General features: G+C 47.7%; 1 protein-coding gene across 2 annotated transcripts in view; it reads right to left on the bottom strand.

Annotated features, from left to right (window-relative positions):
- Positions 1-6,716, bottom strand: part of STARD8 (StAR related lipid transfer domain containing 8) — a 70,687-nt gene extending 63,971 nt beyond the window's left edge. For both annotated transcript variants that reach the window (XM_057538764.1, XM_007183523.2), the window contains exon 1: positions 6,480-6,716. Coding sequence is in view for 1 of the 2 variants with exons in the window: in XM_007183523.2 (XP_007183585.2) it covers positions 6,480-6,524 (45 nt within the window). In the remaining variant the exon portion in view is untranslated. The remainder of the gene's footprint in view (positions 1-6,479) is intronic.
- Positions 6,717-17,932: the final 11,216 nt, after the last annotated feature.

Genomic DNA, 17,932 nt, shown 5'->3' with positions numbered 1-17,932 from the left:
GGAGTCCTTCTAGGAGAGGGGCCTTAGATGGGGTGAGTGCAGGAAGGGACTGGAGAGAGGAGACGCAACGATTCCAGGGTGGAATGGGGCCTCTCTTCCAGACTCTGAACTAGTTTGGCCTAGGGTGGGAGTAGGGGTGGGGATAGGAGGAGTGAGGGGAATGGCTTAAACAACTCACTTTCAAAGCCTCAGGGTAGTAACATCAGTGTTTCCTACTGTCTTTATCTCCACAGGATGTCCCCAAATCTAGGCTCTCCTCAGGCAGGTAGAATTTCTCCCTATTCTATGGATGAGGAAACTGAGGGCCCAAGCTATGAGCCCAGGATCACCTAGAGCAACCTGTAGACTATCTTCAAATTTAACTCAGATTTTCTGAGTACCTACTATGCAGCAGGCACTTTCACATATGTCACCCTTGCAATCAGTTTTGAAGTGGAGACTATTATCCCCATGTTGTAGATGAGGAAACTGAGTCTCAGAGAGGGAAAGAAGAGGCCGAAGCTGGGCTTGTGGGTCAGCATTCCATTTCCGGCAGCTACTACATTGTATCATTATACCGCATTCTTCTCTCAACTCTCAGGGGGACCCAAGCCAGAGTAGCTGGAAAGGCCAGGGAATGTCCTCAACCCATGCTCATTTCCAGGGCCTCAAGCCCTATTCCCCAAATGCAGAGCTTCCTTTCCTCTGTCCCTTGGCAGCTGCAGCCTTGGAGCTGCTGGTCTAGCTGGACTCCAAGGTCCCTAGCGGCAGCGGCAGCTCAGGGGTGGGCCAAAGGGATGCAGTAAGGAGCTCCACTCCCCAACCCCACTGTGAAACCTCTGACCCCACATCCCAGCACAGGCTGCCTGAGCCGCTGCTCCCTGTTATTTTTACTAGTGATTTGGAAATGCAGGCCAGGCCTCCAGCTCTTCTCCAGCCCTAGGAGCTGCTGGGAGGACCAGCCTCCAGGGCAGGTTCATTTCTCTGAACCTGGGCTCAGCTCCACTCCCCAGGGACCTTGAGTAGAAATCACTGACATTTGGGAGCAGTTCGTTTTTTCACTTGGCTTAAAGGTTCAGAGAAGAAACGCACAACCTAACAGTTGAGAATTACGTTTTATTTGGCAGTCTTTCTGAGGACTTCAAGCCTGGAAGACAGCCTGGAAGACAGTTCTGAAGGACTGTTCTGAAGAGGTAAGGGAGGACCCTGGATATATGGGGCTTTTGCCACAAAAACCAGGTAGTTGGAACATCAAAGGATTACCGTTAATTAAAGAAAACCAGACATCTCAAGTTAATGCATTTAGCACTTTTCTATGTATGGGAAGATGCAAGAGTCTTGCTTTTTTTTTTTTCAGTCGACAATATTAAATATAATGAGAGTACCGGAGCTGGAAGGACTTTCAGAGATAAATCAATCTAACCCCCTCATTTTATAGGTGGAAGAAACTGAGGCAGAGATTACATAAACATAGTGGATAGAACATGGGTTGTGGACTTCGATTTCCTGCGTTTAAAATCCCAAGTTTATCACATAATAGCTGTGTGACCTTGGATAAGTTTCCTAAAAGTTCTGTGTTTCAGTAAAATGAGGATGATGAGAGTAATAGCACTCACCTTGCAGAGTGATTGTGATGGTGAAATGAGTTAATATATGTCAAGGGCTTGGAACAGTGTCTACCACATACTATGTGCTCTATAAATGTAGCTAATATCAGTTCTAACTTTCTATAGGGCTTTGGGCAGGGAAAAAAAAACCCTGGCACTGCCAATCTGCAGGCTTTTCCACTTCTTCTGCCTCCACCAGCCATATCATCAGGCCTGTCCTCTACCCCCGGCAGCCCCCACTCATACTCCTTTTGGTACCAAAGAAGCTGAAGGCAAAGTAAGAATTTGTGTCCAACACATGAGCCAGAGTCAAAGCCTTGCTTCCTACTCCCCATCTTACCTTGCCAGTGCCCATTGCCACCTCTCCCACTCCCCAGAACAAATATTGTCCAATCTCAGATGGCTCTTGAGCAAACCTCACCAATTGTGCTGAGATGAGGCAACTGGAGAAGAGGGGGCAAGGATTAGGAGTCAAGATCAGGCAAATTCTGGAGGTCCCCACCCCCATCCCCAGGCTGGGCCCACTGTCAAGATTGTTCCAGCTGTGCTGTCGCAGGAAGTACCCTGCTCTCCAGTTTAGCCATCCTTTTGCCTTGAGGACTAGGCGGTTTTGCGCACACAGGAGGGGGTGCTTGAGAGTGTGCCCTTGGGTGAACTCAGGAGAGCCCTTGTGCACATCTGCAGTCATATGCCTGGCTGTGTGAGCACATGACTGGGGAAAAGCATGGTGTCGCTTGTTGGACCATAACTGGGTGGCCAACCTTGACAAAGCTTCCTAGTTTACAAGGGAATTTTCTATCTGTGATTTGCTTTGTCTCCCATAGAAGCAGTTAGGTGAGACAGGGTTATTACCACATGCCTTTATGTGCGTGTGTGTGGCATGTCCCGCTGGTATTGCTGTTATATTCTACCAGAGACGAGCTGTGTTTGGATTTTGCCACAGAGCAGTAGGGAGACTACAGTCTACTACACAGACCGTGTGTGGATCCAGCTATGTCCTGACACCGTGTGTGACCTTGGGCACATCTCTTCCCCTCTTTGAGCCTCAGTTTCCTCATCGGTAGTTTGGAGGGAGGAAAAAGGATGGAGGAACAGATGACCTCTATGGACCTTGCCATCTCTGATATTGTGTGACTATCTACCTCTGTTATAAGGGGAAAGAACTGAGGGCCAGCAGGGAGTATTGTCCCTCTCAAAGTCACCTAGAGGTCATGGCTGAGATGGAGCTCCAGCTGGATTCTCTACCTGTCAGGCCAGTACCCTCCAGGACTTGATAATCCCACCTGATACAAAGAGAGTAATATGAGAGAGTATCCATGCTCTAGGCACTCGTTATATGCATCACACCATGCTAGTTGCTGGAATGGGGCAGAAGGACACATCAGAGAAATGGTCCCGTGTGTATGCGTGAGAGTGTGAGGCTGGGGGGACTCGCATGCATATATGGTGCTCTGCTGAGAAGTCATGGATACCTTCTCAACCCTCATTGGTGTCCAGGGAAGATACATCAGACACGTACGGAACTATTTACACTGGGTTCATCTCACATACAAACGCCTTGCCCCTTGGCTACCCCTAACCCCAGTGCAGCTCAAAGCAGTTCTGGGCCTTGGCCTGACCTCTTGCCACCTTCCCAGTATCACTGAGGTGTCACCCTTCAGCTCCCAAACAGGTTGTTTCTGGTCCTAGAGTCAGACAGGGCCGGAGGAGAGGGCTGAAGGGGAGTTGTGGCAAAGGAGCAGGCAAGACCTGAGACCTTAACCCTGGAGTTGCCAAACATGGAATAACCTTGTTCTTTGCTTTGATGCCCCCGGTGTACAGTTCTGAAATCTGTTTCCAACAAGTCATGTGTGTTGACCACCTATCCCACGCCAGGCACTTTAAAGACACAACCTCCCCGAATTCTCATAGCATCTCTGTGAGGCAGTCCCCGAATAGTGTCATTTTGCAGACAAGGAAGCTGAGGCTCAGAGAGGACTTGCTCAAAAGCACACAGCTAGTATGTGTGCTTGTGTGTATGGGGTGGGGGGCTGGGATTCTAAGTTTCTCTGCTTCCTCCCTCCTCAAACCTCCTCAGCTGATGGAGAGCTCCATGTGGTGCAGGATGCTGGGGGCTTGGTTTCCCTATTAGGACCACAAGAAGGTCGAATGAGACGTCTGAGATGGCCCTTTCAGCTAGAGCAGGCTCGGCCACAGCCATGCCCCTCTCTGCAGGCAGCTCTTGCATTTGCCACAGCTCCCCTCCCGCACAGCCACGCAATTGCTCAGGAGGGGAGCCGGCTCAGAGAGGGAGGGTGGCTTAGAGCAGCCCATGCCCCTGAGGCCTCAAAGCAGCAGCGTTGGAAAAAGAGACACAAAACTCAAGGTGTGCGTTGGTCTGGCAGGCTGCCTCTTACCCCTGAGATCTAACCATGTGTTGATTCGCATCTGCCACAACACTGTGTGTGCACACATGCCTTTCCACTGTGTGCATGCTTCTGTATGCCACCATAATTTTGTGTGTGCCTGCAAGCTCGTGCATGGGAGGGTATGTATTTGTGTGCCTGTGTGCCTACCTCTGTATGTGCATGTGGGCACGTATATGAGTCTACATGCTTGTGGATATGTAATATCTGTGTGTGCATATGTGATTGTGTGTGTGTTTGTCTCTACGTGCATATGTGTGTGTGCACACGCTTGAATGGCATGTCTATGCATATGTGCGTGTAGCTGAGAGTGTGCAGAAACGCATGTGTAGGCTCCATCTTTGCGGACATGCACATGAGTGAATGTGTGCATGTGCGCTAGTGTCTGGGACCTGGGATAGAGGGCCCTGACTTTCTCTTGGGGCTGTCCGACCCCAACAATTTCTAAGAGGCTGACATGGGTTGGGAGCATTTGCTGGGAGTCTGACAGATTGGAGTAATGAGCGCAAAGGGATTTAAATCCATGCCAAGCACCCAGAATGGTTCTCCAGAGAGTGGACAGTGGTGCCAGTCTGGCATCCAACCTCACGGGTACTTTCACTTCCCGCTTGCCCTGTTCTTATCATTAGACCCATCTCTCATCATCCCCTCCCCACCCATCCCCCATCATCCCCTCCCCACCCATCCCCACTGCCATCGCAGCCACCTTCCTGGCCTTCGCATCACTACTTGGGCCCCTCCACACCATTTCCGTCCAAGGCTGCTGGAGTGCTTTTCTTAAAACTGTCCACTTAATTATATCCTTACTTTACTGAAATCCCCCCATTCCCTAAAACAGCAGTCCCCAGACTTTGGAATTTCATGAACGAGGAAGAGAATTTTTAAATAAATAAGGAGGGGAACAGTCAGAGTGTTGCAAACTTTTTTATTTTGCTGAGGACAGGTATTCTAAAAATCTCACACTCCTATTTCATAAAAGAAAGATCATTTGAACCCCATCCCTGTAAGAAGGTCATAATAATCTCTAAATAAAGAATAGTCCTTTGAGTTGAATTAATTTAGCTTTCTGAAAACTGCACTGCATCAGCCCCATTCTTCTCCTGTTTTACTGCAGATGAGTGAAAAGCTCATTTGGGCCCCTCACTAGGTGAGGACCATGAACCCAGAGATCAATTCCAAACTCTGTAGGAGGCAGCCCCTGGTCCCCTCTCTCTAGCTCCTCTCCTCTCGAACCCCGCACTTAAGGCACATGATGAAACCAGCCCCTCCCCCAACCCAGAACTTGACTGCCTCCAGACTCTTGCTTATGAAGTTCCCTCTGCCAGGCATGCCTGGAATGCCCTTCCCCCCTTTTTGGACTGACAAACTTTTCTCTTCCTTCAAGCTTCAAGCTCAGCCCAAATGTGACCTCCTGTGAAACCTTTCCAAGTCCCTCCAAGGATCCCAGCTTGACTTTCATCCTGTCTTCTATACAGTCAGGCTAGTTGTTTAAAAGTCTCCCTACTGAGTTCAGCTGTGGGAAGCCATATACTGTCAAGAAGAGTATGGACTTACTTAGGAGTTCAGATCCCAACTCTGCCAATCATATCTGAGTGACCTTGTAAATATTTCTTAATCATTCACAGTGTCCATTCCCCATCTACAAAAGCAGGAAAACAATGGCTTGTGGTGAAAATCACCACCACAGTTTACGAACTGAAAGTGCCTATGTCTGATACATACCAGATACTAAATAAATATCAGCTCTCTGGTTTTTTAGAGCAGAAATCATGCCCTCCACATCCTCATGGGTGCTGCTGTGCTCGTATGTTCCCCATGTCCAGGATATAGCAGGCACTCAACAAACATTTATTGGCCGACTAACTGTCTACCATAGTGTCTGGCATATGGTAGGTGCCTGATAAAGATTTGTCACTTTTCTTACCTCCTTTCTGAGGACAGAAGCCATGTCCCTTTTGTTTTTTTGTGTAAATCCTATGGTGCCTAGCACAGAGTAGGTACTTAATATATGTTGAAGGAAATTAGTAACAATAATCATAATAATAGTTACCATTACTCATATGGTATGGATGCCACATGCCACGCATTACGCTAGGAACTTTACACATATTATCTCTTATATTTGAATACATTTAATATGTAAACAATAACACCAACCTCACCACCCTATAAGGTTGGTGCCGCTATTGTCTTTATTTTAAAGCTGAGGAAACAGAGGCTCAGAGAGGTTAAGAATCTTGCCTTTGTGACAAGGCCAGGGAAGCAACAGAGGTAGGTTTTAGAAGAAGAGCCAGCTAGCTGACTTATTTTCGTAGGAAAGCAGCAGAAGATCACAGAGCTGGTGACAAACGCAAGACTTGAACCCAAGCCTTTCTAGCTCCAAGGTAGTCTCAGAAGCCCATCTGCCTTCCAGCCAGCACACAGTGGTCCCCAGCTGCCTCCTTCAAACCAGAGCAGTGGGCTGGGCCGGGTCTGCGTAGCCTCTTACCTTCACTTTCCTGAAGCAAGCCCAAAACACGTCCAACAGAGGCATGGTGGGGTGAGGGGAGCTCTCCGGGCCCAGCAGAGCTCTGCTGGGCACAGGCCTCTCCCTCTCTGGGGACCAGGCTACCCGGGACCAGGGGCTCGGCAAGAGCCAGCCCTAGCCCTGCGCTCCATCAGCCAGCTCAGCTCGGAGAGGGAGGAGGCGGAGAGCAGCGGCCTGAGCTCAGCTCGCCTGCACTCCAGGCGCCTCCTGGAGGGCCCGAGGGAGGGAGGAAGAGAGGCTGAGGAGGAGGGACCAGGAGGCGGGTCACTGATTCAAACTCGGCACCGTTAACCAGTTGGCTGGGACTGGACAGCAACGCCAGTTGAAATTCCCCGAACATTACAGTTCCTAAGCTTGGAGCGTCCAGCCCACTGTGGCTCACCCGCCGGTCCCACCACCTGCACGCTGCCTCCTGCGAATGACACAGCAGCCCTTCCTGGGGGCCTCTGGGTAGAACCCAGACTGCACAGGGGCATTGGAAAGAGTGTCAAGGAAAAGGACCCAGGGAGGAGAGCTCTCAACCTGGGCAGGACCCAGGCTGGTGTGGAGACAGTCATAGAAGGGGAAAGTCTGTGGCCTTAGGAAACCTTCTCTGACAGGAGGCTCTGGGCCCTGGATCCCAGGGTCATTCTCCCACCCTGCTCTAACGTCATGAATCATGAGTCACTCTGGCACTTTGGGGAGGCCCCTTCCTTTCTGGACCTCAGTTTTCCCAGCTGTACAATGAGAGGCAGGCTCACAGGTTGCTAAGCGTCAAGTTTGTTGTATGGCTCCTGTTTGGAGTTAGGTACAGGGCAGGTCTGGAAGAAAATCCCTTCTGGACAGCTACTGCTCCTCTCAGAGCTACTGTGCTGCCCCTGGGCATCCATAGGAAGTCAGGGAATGCCCCAAAGAGAATCCCAGCGCTCAAAGGTCATTTCCTCCATCTCCCTGCCTCAGGGCAACACAGCTCTCTCCCAGATCAGATAGCCTGGCTATACATCCTTTTCTGAACATCTTCTAAGGCGATGATGTCTTCCCTTCTTTATCTACTCCCATGCTCAGAACTCTCCATATCCAGTTTAGCCTGGAATCTGATCTTAAACCCTCTGGATGCACTGAAGTCAGCTCTTTCAGTGGAAACAGAGTTAGCACCAGGCACTTCTAGAGGCTTTCTGGGCAGGAAGCCATTAAGAAGCAGTGATCCCCCCTGCCCCCAAGCCTCAGCAGGCAGGGTGCCATGGCTGGCGGCCAGAAGGCTCTCAGGGACCCCATGGCAAAGGGCCAGGCTTGGGTCTCTTGGGGCACATGTCATCACAAGTCCCAGAATAACTTACTCCCTCTGGCCTCGCTTCCCTTTCTAAGACTCTAGCTGGTCAGGCAAAGGGCCAAATCCTGGGGCCCTAGAAGATCTTAAGCCTGCTTTGAGCTAAGCTCTGCCTATGTTTGAGGACTTTCCTCATCTGTGGTTTGGTCCAAAGGTTTGTCTTGAGGGTCTGTAAGGATCCCTCCACCTCTGCTTACAACTTACTCTGTGGCCCTGTGTCCTCATTTGTACCCTGGGGAGGTTGTGATAACGAATCTCTCACCTTCTCTCTAGCCTCTGGGCCGTCTCAGATGTTTGTTCTTTTGGGCCCTGTCAGAATGATAGTCAGTCAGAGGCAAGGCAAGTGGGTCCTTCCCACCTACCTCCAACTGCACACATGCTTATGAGGGGAAGCACCCTGCCTGGGGCAGGCGAGTAACACAAGGACCAAGAGTGGAGCAGTGTTCCCTCTTGGGAAGCGTATCTCCCCTTCCCCCACAGCCAGATGTTTGAGGATGGAGAGCCATGGAGGCTGCATGGCAGGAGCCCAGGCCTCCTAGAATGACCCCCTTCTTTAGATTCAGGCCCCTGGGGGGAGGTGCACCAGCTGTGCCTTTGGACATTCATTCAGGAGGCAATAATGCACAGCATACTGACCTGAGAGACCAGGAGACTTCGGTTTCAGTTCTGGGCCTCTCACACCGGTTCAGCCTTGAGGATGTTAGCATGCAGTGGTTAAGCCCACGAACTGTGGGGGTGGACTGCCTGGATTCAAATCCAAGTTCTGTTACCTTCTAACTGGGTGACCTTGGGCTGCCTTAGTTTCCCCAACTGTAAAATGGGGGATAATAATAGTACCTACCTGGTTGGGAGGTTTAAATTAAATGAATTAGAGCATTTAGTATAGTGCCTGGCATACAGTAAGTTCTCAAGAAATGTTATTTGGTATTATTGAAGAAGCTGAGGCTTTGGAACCAGACAGACTTAGATTTGAATGCTGGTTCTGCTACCTTCTAGCAGTGTGCCCTCAGGAAAGCCACCTCATTTCTGTTTCCTCATCTGTAAACTGTGGATCCCCCTTTTCCTCACCACAGAGGCCAGACACAAAAGACTGGGAATTCCCTATCCATTCCTCTCCCAAAGACAGAATACTACCATTTTAAACGAGGAGTTCTGGCAGATGAAAGGCAGCTAATCATCTCTTTGCTACAAAATGCTCCTTGCCTTGGCAGGAATTTCCTCCTGCCCAAGGGAGGGTCCCAGGGATGGTTGGGAAATGGCATGGACACTAGGGTTCTTTGTGTCACAGGACCATTAAGGGAAGCAGCCAGAGACTGAGGCAGGCCTGAATATGATCTCCAGAAAAGACATTAGATGCCCCTTGGAGAAGTGAAATTCCTGCTGATATATATGGAATCTAAGGAGAAAAAAAAAAAAGGTCATAAAGAATCTAGTGGCAAGATAGGAATAAAGACACAGACCTACTAGAGAATGGACTTGAGGATATGGGGAGGGGGAGGGGTAAGATGTGACAGGGTGAGAGAGTGGCATGGACATATATACACTACCAAATGTAAAATAGCTAGCTAGTGGGAAGCAGCCGCATAGCACAGGGAGATCAGTTCAGTGCTTTGTGACCACCTAGAGGGGTGGGATAGGGAGGGTGGGAGGGAGGCAGACGCAAGAGGGAAGAGATTTGGGAACATATGTATATGTATAACTGATTCACTTTGTTATAAAGCAGAAACTAACACACCATTGTAAAGCAATTATACTCCAATAAAGATGTTAAAAAAAAAAAAAAAGGAAGTCTGGTCTCCCAGTCACCAGGGCCTCGGGTGGGAAATACAGACTTCCCAGCTCAGGAACGCAGTGTCCCTGCCCACTGCCACAGTGGCTCTGCCCATAAGTAGGTCAGCTCGGCACCTCCTAGCTCCTGTGGCCCCTACCCCAGCCAGCTTGATAGGCTGAGAGTCAGAGGCAGGGCAGGGGACATGAAATTCCCCAAGGACCAAGCTCTGCTACATTTCCTAGCCAGGCCCAGCAGACCTCACCTTGGGCCAACACACTCCACCTCTCTGGAGAGGCCTTGGGTTTCATTTCTAAGTGTGATGGCCGCTCAAGGCCCCCACTGGCTTGGCAGGGCCTCACAGGAAATAGTAGCAACCAAGGGCTGAATCCCATGAGCATCTGATTATCAGCAGGGTTGTTGGTTATTATCAGCCCAGCACATGAGCAATTTCCTACATGAAGTAGTGGCTCCAAATGCTCTGACAAAAGGGCTGCTGTCTTGGCCCTCACAGGTCAGAGAGAACCTGGCAGGGCTAAGCACAGGGTGGGAAATTTGGCCAGCAAGGGAGGGGAGGGAAAGGGAGAAGGAGTCACAGATGGGGGTAAGGGGACTGAGAAACAGGGCAGGAGAAAGAAGAAAAGTGGCTTGGAACAAGTTGTGGGCCAATGACACAGCGGAGACCTCCTAGGGTTCCAGGATGGCCCGTGGACATGACTCAGGGAGACCCTGTGTTAGTGGCAGTGAATGCTTTAGAACTTCTTTGCCAGGCTTGGTGGGTGAATGAAATTCTTTGTCATGGGATAATGGCTTCAGCAAACCTGGATGCCCTGAGAGATGGTAGGACCTGGGCAGGCACTACAGGGTAAGCCTTGCTACACTTGCAGGAAGGCAGGCAGAAAGGGCTCTCTGGGGAGCTGAGACGACAACCAGGAGTGGGGACTTTCAGGGGGGCAGTGGAGGTCTTCAGTCTCATACAGTGTCTTGGGGGAGAGCATGGCAACTGACAAGGAGTCCACGGGCAGGTAATGCGAAGTATTCTAGGGGGCGACTAAAGATGTGGCAGCTGGAGTGGGGGGTCTGTCTGCAGTGGCAGGATTCCAGCAGGGGAAAAAGGGCCAGACTCTAGTCCGTGAGGGGACCAGTAAAGGCAAAGCAGGGCTCAGCTCTCAGGTCACCAAGGATGGAACCAGGGATCAAAGTGGGGACTTGGTCACTGTTACTAGTCAGAGCCCTGTGACTTGGACCAGGATGCAGGGCCAGGGCCAGGCCACAGCAAGGCTCTGATGTTGACCCCAGCAGGTGCGCCTGGGGCTGCCCAGTGCCTGGATGAATGCCAGAGATGGGGCTCGGCCTACAGCTGGGATCAAAAGGTCTCAGCTATGCAGGAAGGAGATCAGTAGTGGCCGGGTCCTGGGCAACATTAGATAATAGACCCCACAGCACCAAGTCTAGCCCAGAAGTATCTGTCTCCTTGAGCTTGACATCACTCAGCTTGTGCAGCTTGACCCAGAGTCTGCCACAGTGGCCAAAAGGTCTCCCAAGAGTCCCAGGCTCAGGGAAAGCAAGCCTTGAGCTAAGAAGCTGTGGTCTTCTTGGTAATTTGGTGAACTCTGAGACCTTGGACAAGCCACTGCTGGGCTTCTGGGCCTTCATTTCCCCATCTACCATGCATCCTTAGGGCTGGAGGAAGAAAAATACATGGAAGGAGAAGAAACCAAAATAAAAGTAATAATAATGATGATGAGGATGATGAAATAAAATAAATAACAATAGAAAAATAAGAAGAAAGTATAATGACAAGTTCTAACAAAATAACCACAATCATAGCTAACAATGCATTAAGCACTTACTTTGTGCCAGACACCCCTCCAAATGCTTTTCATGGATTGCTTCATTAACCCTCACAGAACTCCTGAGTGGTAGGTAGAAATGAGGAAACAGAGGCAGTTCAGTGATGTTTGCCTGAGGCCATATAGTTGGCAAATCCTGGCAGGTTGGCACCTGAACCTGCATAAGTAACTCTTATGCTCAGCGGTCTCCCACAAGGAGGCTCATGGGGAGAATAAAAAAAATTAAAAAAAAACCCAGTTCCTCCCTCTAGCCCAGCAGCAGTTAGTAGGTGTGTCTCCACCAGTGGGCATGGCTTGGTTGTCATCCATGTTTATTTGTCAACAATAAACAAGTAAACATGTAATAAAAATAAAATAAAATGCCAGGTAGTGAGAGGGGCTATAAAAATACAACAGGGGAAGAAGATGAAAAATGATAGGGCTGGGAGGGCGGAGAGGTGGTTGTTTTCACTAGGGCGGTCAGGAAAGCAGGGGGAGACGTGGGGATAATGGCCCCTTTAAGGGCTGTTGTTGAGGCTCAAAATATAAAGTGGTTAATGACTGTGGAAGCACTTTGGAAATTGTAAAACTGCCCAAAGGGGAGGAGTGGTTCCTACTTATCCTTAGTGCCAGGAGGGTCTGTTCTTTGCCTTTTACTTTTTGTCTTAACCGAGATCCTTTCTTTCTCCCAGCTCCGGTCTCAGGAATGTTTCCCTTCCCCTTGCCAGTCCTGTGATGGTTCCTTCCCAGATGCCTCCGAAGGTCTCTTTTATAAGAAGGACGCTTCCCAAGGAAGGAGGCAGAGCAGATAGCAGGGACCTGGGGTGTGCTGCCCGTGCGCCGGGGAAGTGGCACTCCAGGGCTTCCATCTGGCAGGGTCAGAGAGTCAGGGTGGGAGCAGGGAGGACAGCGGGGGGAAAGACCCTCCCTAGATAGCCAGCGTGACTCCCGGGAGTAGAGTAGAAGAGCTTGAAGGCAGGTATGCGGTGGGCTTGTCCTTCCCATGGGCAATGGGAGTCCCCTCGCTAGCCATTAGGAACAGAAGCTCAAGTTTGCCTGTCTTTCCCCTCCCTGCTCCCATCACCCTGGGCTCTGGGCTCATGAACAGTAGTACTGACCCCTGGTGGCAAGGCCAAGCAATGGGTAGAGAGACTAATTTTCTCCTAAGTTCCTGGAACTCACTAGCAGTGAGCTCCTCAGCTTACAGATGGGGGTGAATCTGTACCCTATTCAGAACGTCAGGCACTCAGCAATTTTTTGAGCATCAGCCACCGTGGGTTTACCCAAGATGAATAAGACACAATCCTGCCCTCAAAGAGCTTGCAATCTAGTCTCAGGAACAGAACAGACATTTCTATTGGAAGGGAAGGAGCGCTAGGCTGAGAGGCGATACACGTACCTTGTAGTCCTAGCACAGTCCCAAGAAGCTGAGTAATCTTGGGCAAACCTCTGCATCACTCCATGCCTTGGTTTCCACTTCTGAAAATCTGGATGACAATCTGTCTTGCTAGGATTATTTTTAAGATTAAATGATAGGATGGATGTCAAAGTACTGGGGATCTCTAAAGTGCCATGCAAATTGAAGGGGGTATTTATCCTGGTCTGAACAGCTAAGCTGGCTGTAGCTGAGGTTAACTGAGACAAGGAGAGTGTTGTGCTTTTCAACTCATTTACACTTTTTAGAAAAATTAAAATGGAATTCTTTATGAAAGCAGCTTGGCTTTCACAGCAACCTCTACTAAGTTAAACATTTAAATCAAATGCACAACTCACACATGGTTTTTAAATACACAAACAGATACAATTCTGTACTTTTCTCACTGGTCTTCAGCTGTTCTGAATCATGAGGATTAAAGTTAATGCATGTGAAATGTTCTTTGTAAATTGGAAAATGTGATGGAAATGTGCTATTACTATCAAGTGTAGGCTCTGTTACATCTCCTAGACTCCTCTAATTTGAAATTAGGCATTCCAGTAGGGCTTAATTGTCTGGCAGCTCAGGTCATTTTGGCATCAAAGGTGAGCGCATCTTGTCATAGTGTTAGGATGGGATGGGTTCCTTGGACCCCAAGCTGCTACCAAGCTGCAGTTGATTGGGTCATAGTGGGGAGGGGGACTGACTGCTTCCCCACAGACAGAGAGGCCCTCAGGAGGAGAAGGATTTTGATCTGGTAGCATAAAGAATATAAGACCTTCAATTCCCTCCTTGGCATTTGGAGTATAAAGACCAAAGAGTACAGGACCATCAGGCTTTAGAGACAACACACAGCTTCCTGTGTCCATGTCTGTGCGCAGACTTGTCTCTGTTGGGAAAGGATTGGGGAGAAGTGGAAGGAGACAGGTGAACTCTCAGGAGCTCCAAGGCTTCAGGAACTCCTCACTAATCTCTCCTGCTCAATTGTTCTCTCTGCTTGCAACTTCCCCATTTCTTCTGAGAAATTCTTCACCCTCCATTTTTTTAATGAAATCTGCCTAGTTCCAAATTAGAGGATTCTAGAGGGAAATGTAACGGAGTCTACATTTGATAGTAATAACACATTTCTGTCATGTTTTCCAATTTACAAAGAACATTTCACACTCATTAACTTGTTTCGTCTTCACGATTAAGAATAGCTGAAGGCCAGTGAGAAAAGAATAGAATTGTATCTGTTCATTTAAAAATTGTGTGTGAGTTTTGCGTTCTTAGATACCTAGTACTACCACTGCCTCTCAAAACATACTTTCTGACCATAGCTTATCAATCCAGAGATGGGTCTAGGGATGGCTAGCTGACCTAAGCCTGGACCATCTAATTCTACCCTTTAACTTTTCTAACTGGAGCTTGGGAAAGGGATTCAATCACTCTCAGGTTATGTGAGACACAGAGGCCATGTTATCATGTGAAGAGGGCCAGTCTTGTCTTCTGCAGGAGAGACTGAAGATGGCATGCAGAGAGAAGCTGATAAGTGAGATACAGCTAGATTCAGGTCCTGGCAGTGTTCAAGGGCTCTGATCCAGTGGTCCCTGAGGCCCAGCTGTATCCCTGTCTCTCGAGTTTGGTTGTTCAACCCTACATTACACTTTTTTGGCCTAAAGTTACTTTGAATTGAATTGGTCAATTTCTAACAAAATTCTCTGTCCTTGGTTTTTCATCCTCAAATCTTTTATAGGCAGCACTGTCAAAGAGCCCTGAGAGAGAAACCAAGGCAACTCACTTTTTGGTCATTTTCTTATTTGACATGTTTGCTACATTTGACTATTGATTACTTCCTCTCTCTTGAAACACTTCTTATGTTGAAGACTCTTCGTTTTCCTTAATCTCTTCTTCTGTCTCTGGTTCAGCCCTTCCCCATCTCCTTCAGGGAGACATCTTGCTCTGCCTATTCCACAACCACTGCTTTTCCCTAAAGTTCTATCCTAGGTTCACTCTACTCTCCCTAGATGACCTCACTCATTTTCAAGACATCAACCACAATTTATGTGCTGATGACTCCCAACCTTTGTTTTCAGGCCAGATCTCTCCCTCAGCTTCAGACCCATGTATACAGTTGTCTACTCAACACTTCTTCCTGAATGTGTCACAGGCACCTCAAATGCAACACATACAACATTGAACTCCTCATTTTGTACTTTCATTTATTCCTCACCTTAATGAATAGCACCCACACACAAAAACCTGGGAATCCTCCAAGCTTCCTCTAATATCCAATCACCATGTTCCATTGTTCCATCAGTTCCACCTGCTCTCTCAGTTTTTCAGTTGTTTTCCTTTACTTAGTGTTAATGGTAAGGGAGTTATCTGTACCAAATTAGAATTAGAAATGGTCCCCAAAATGCCTCTTCTTACTGACAAAATTGTAACACTTTGTAATTAGCTATCTGAGTTATTATCATGATTGGTCTACCAAACATACTACACACAACTAATTCTAGAATCTTCTCAGCCTCTCAATCCCTACCATCCTTGGGCTGGATCAGGCCTCAGCCTCTACCTGGGGTGGGCAGAAGGGTTCAAAGTGCTCTGATATGGAAGCATATCAGGCCACCATGAGGGGGAGGGAAAGTGTCAGAAGATAGGGCTCTAGACCCCACTCCTGCATCAACAGTGCTGATCAATTAGTTGATTCCTTGATTTATATACTGGGATCCAGGAAAATTTCATGGAGTAAAGAGTTCCTACTGCCCAAGAAAAAAGAGAGAGAGAAAGAAGAAAGGAAGGAAGGGAGGGAGAAGAAAGAAAAATGAAAACCATTGAACTAAATATTGTAACAGCTTCCTAACTGGTCTCTCCACCTCCAGTCTCTACCTTTCCAATCTGCTTTCCAATGTTGCTTATAAATTTTTGTTTATGCAATAATGTTTTTAAACATTTTTAAAGGATAAATACTACAGAATATGGCTCAGCACCATTGACATTTTGGGCTGGATTCTTCTTTGCTGTGGAAGCTGTCCCATGCCTTGTAAGTTGTTTAGCAACATCTCTGCCTCTGTCTGTTAATTGCCAATAGCACTCTCCCAGCTGCAACAACTAAAAAAAAAAAAAAAAATCTGGAGACATTGGCAAATATCCCCTGGGGTGCAAAATCTCCACCTGTTGAGGACCACTGCTAAAGAGTAAAAAGTGCATGTCCCCCTTCACCTCCTCCAATCTTACTCTCCTCCTCAGAGATGATTCTTAGTATCAGTTGATATCTGTCATTCCAGAACTTTTATATATGCAGTTGACCCTTGAACAACAGGGTTTGAACTGCACAAGTCCACTTATTCATAGATATTTTTCAATAGTAAATATTACAATACTACATGATCCACAGTTGGTTGAATCATTGGAACAGCACATATGGAGGAACCATGTATACTGAAGAATCACAAATGTGGAGGACCAACTATAAATTATACTCAGAGTTTCAACTGCATGAGGGTCGGTGCCCCTAACCCCAGCTCCCATGTTGTTCAAACTGTTACCGAACCAATCTTGGGTCTGCTCGCCTGCACCCAGTAAAGCCAATCTACTGATACCAGGTTGTGGTGAAGGAAAGTGCAGCATTTATTGCAGGGCACCAAGCAAGGAGTCCAGGCAGCTAGTGCTCAAAAGACCTGAACTCTCCGATGGCCTTCAGGGAAAGGTTTTTCAAGACAGGGTGAGAGAGGGAGATTGTGGGGTGCATGATCAGCTCATGGACCTTCTTCTGATTGGTTGGTGGTGAGGTAATTGGGAGTCAACATCATCAACCTTCTGGTTCCATTCGGTCTGGGGTCTACATGTTGGTGGGCAGCATACAGTTAACTTCTTCTACTTGTTGGGGCTTTCAGTATCTACAAAATAGTTCATAGGATATGGCTAAGAATATTATCTATCGTCTTTGAGGAGTAACTAAAGGTCCTTGACTTTGTTTAATGGCTAAACTATTATTATTTTGTCTTGCTTGACTGTTTTCCTTTCTGCATTTTTTCACTTCTCTGATTAAATTTATTCTTTGAAACTTGGGGAAGGCCTAAGTGGCTAAAGTTTTTCTACAGACAAGAGGCAGGCAGAGGATATTTGGGGGGTGGTTATTGTCCTGGGAAGGCCCCATAAGGTCCTTCTCAGTTACAAAAGGTCAACTGTGCTTGCGTACATATATATAAACATAGCAATGTGATCGTTCAAAAATGCAGATTTGATTATATTAGTTCTCTGATCCAGTTTCTCCCAAATAGTTTGTAGAAGAAAATGTAAAATACTTAGCCAGACATATAAGACTTTCAGAACCTGGTTTCTTCAGGCTCTTTTCCTGTCACCTCTCCCTGTGGAAGAGCCTCCCACTATAAAGTCTGAAAACTCCATATACTCACCTTCCCCGCCCCCCTTGCATTTAGGGCATGGGCAGGGGACTGGAAGGGGTGTCTGATGGGTAGCTTCAGGGAAAAGATTTCCTGCCTACTAAAAGGACACAAATGGAATGAAGTGGTCCTCCTGTTCTTCACTGGATGTAGCTATGCTTGCATGTGACAAAATAACCATCTTGCAATCCAGAAGAGAAATATTGTTGACAAAGCAAGGATGATAGAGAAGAAGGATAAGAAAGCCTCTGGGTCCTTGATGACAACATTGAACCACTGAACTTACCTGGGAACCACCTTTGGACTTTTTGTCATGTGAGATAATAAACCAACTATTGTTCATGTGTTCACGATACTTTTAGTTGGATATTCACTTACAATGGAAAGCATCCTAACTAATACACACCATACTCAACAATTTATAGTTGCCAGGACACACTAGTACGTGCCTTTGCGCATGCTGGTTCCTCTGCCTGGAGTGCATTCTCTTGTATGTGCATAACAAATACTCACATACCAAATCCCATCTTAAGTGTCACCTTCTTCACTATGAAGCCTTTCTAACCAGCCACCTATACCCAGAAATGGTGAACATCCGTCCTTCATGAATCTATTTAACCTTGCTCATATTTTATTATAAAATGTATCACACTGAATTGCAATTTATTTATGTCTCTCTCCCATTAGACTGAGATCCTTGAGGGAT

The sequence above is a fragment of the Balaenoptera acutorostrata genome, chromosome X (assembly GCF_949987535.1).
Source record: "Balaenoptera acutorostrata chromosome X, mBalAcu1.1, whole genome shotgun sequence".
In the NCBI taxonomy this organism is placed as follows: Eukaryota; Metazoa; Chordata; class Mammalia; order Artiodactyla; family Balaenopteridae; genus Balaenoptera; species Balaenoptera acutorostrata.
This window is presented reverse-complemented; position numbering and strand designations above follow the sequence as displayed.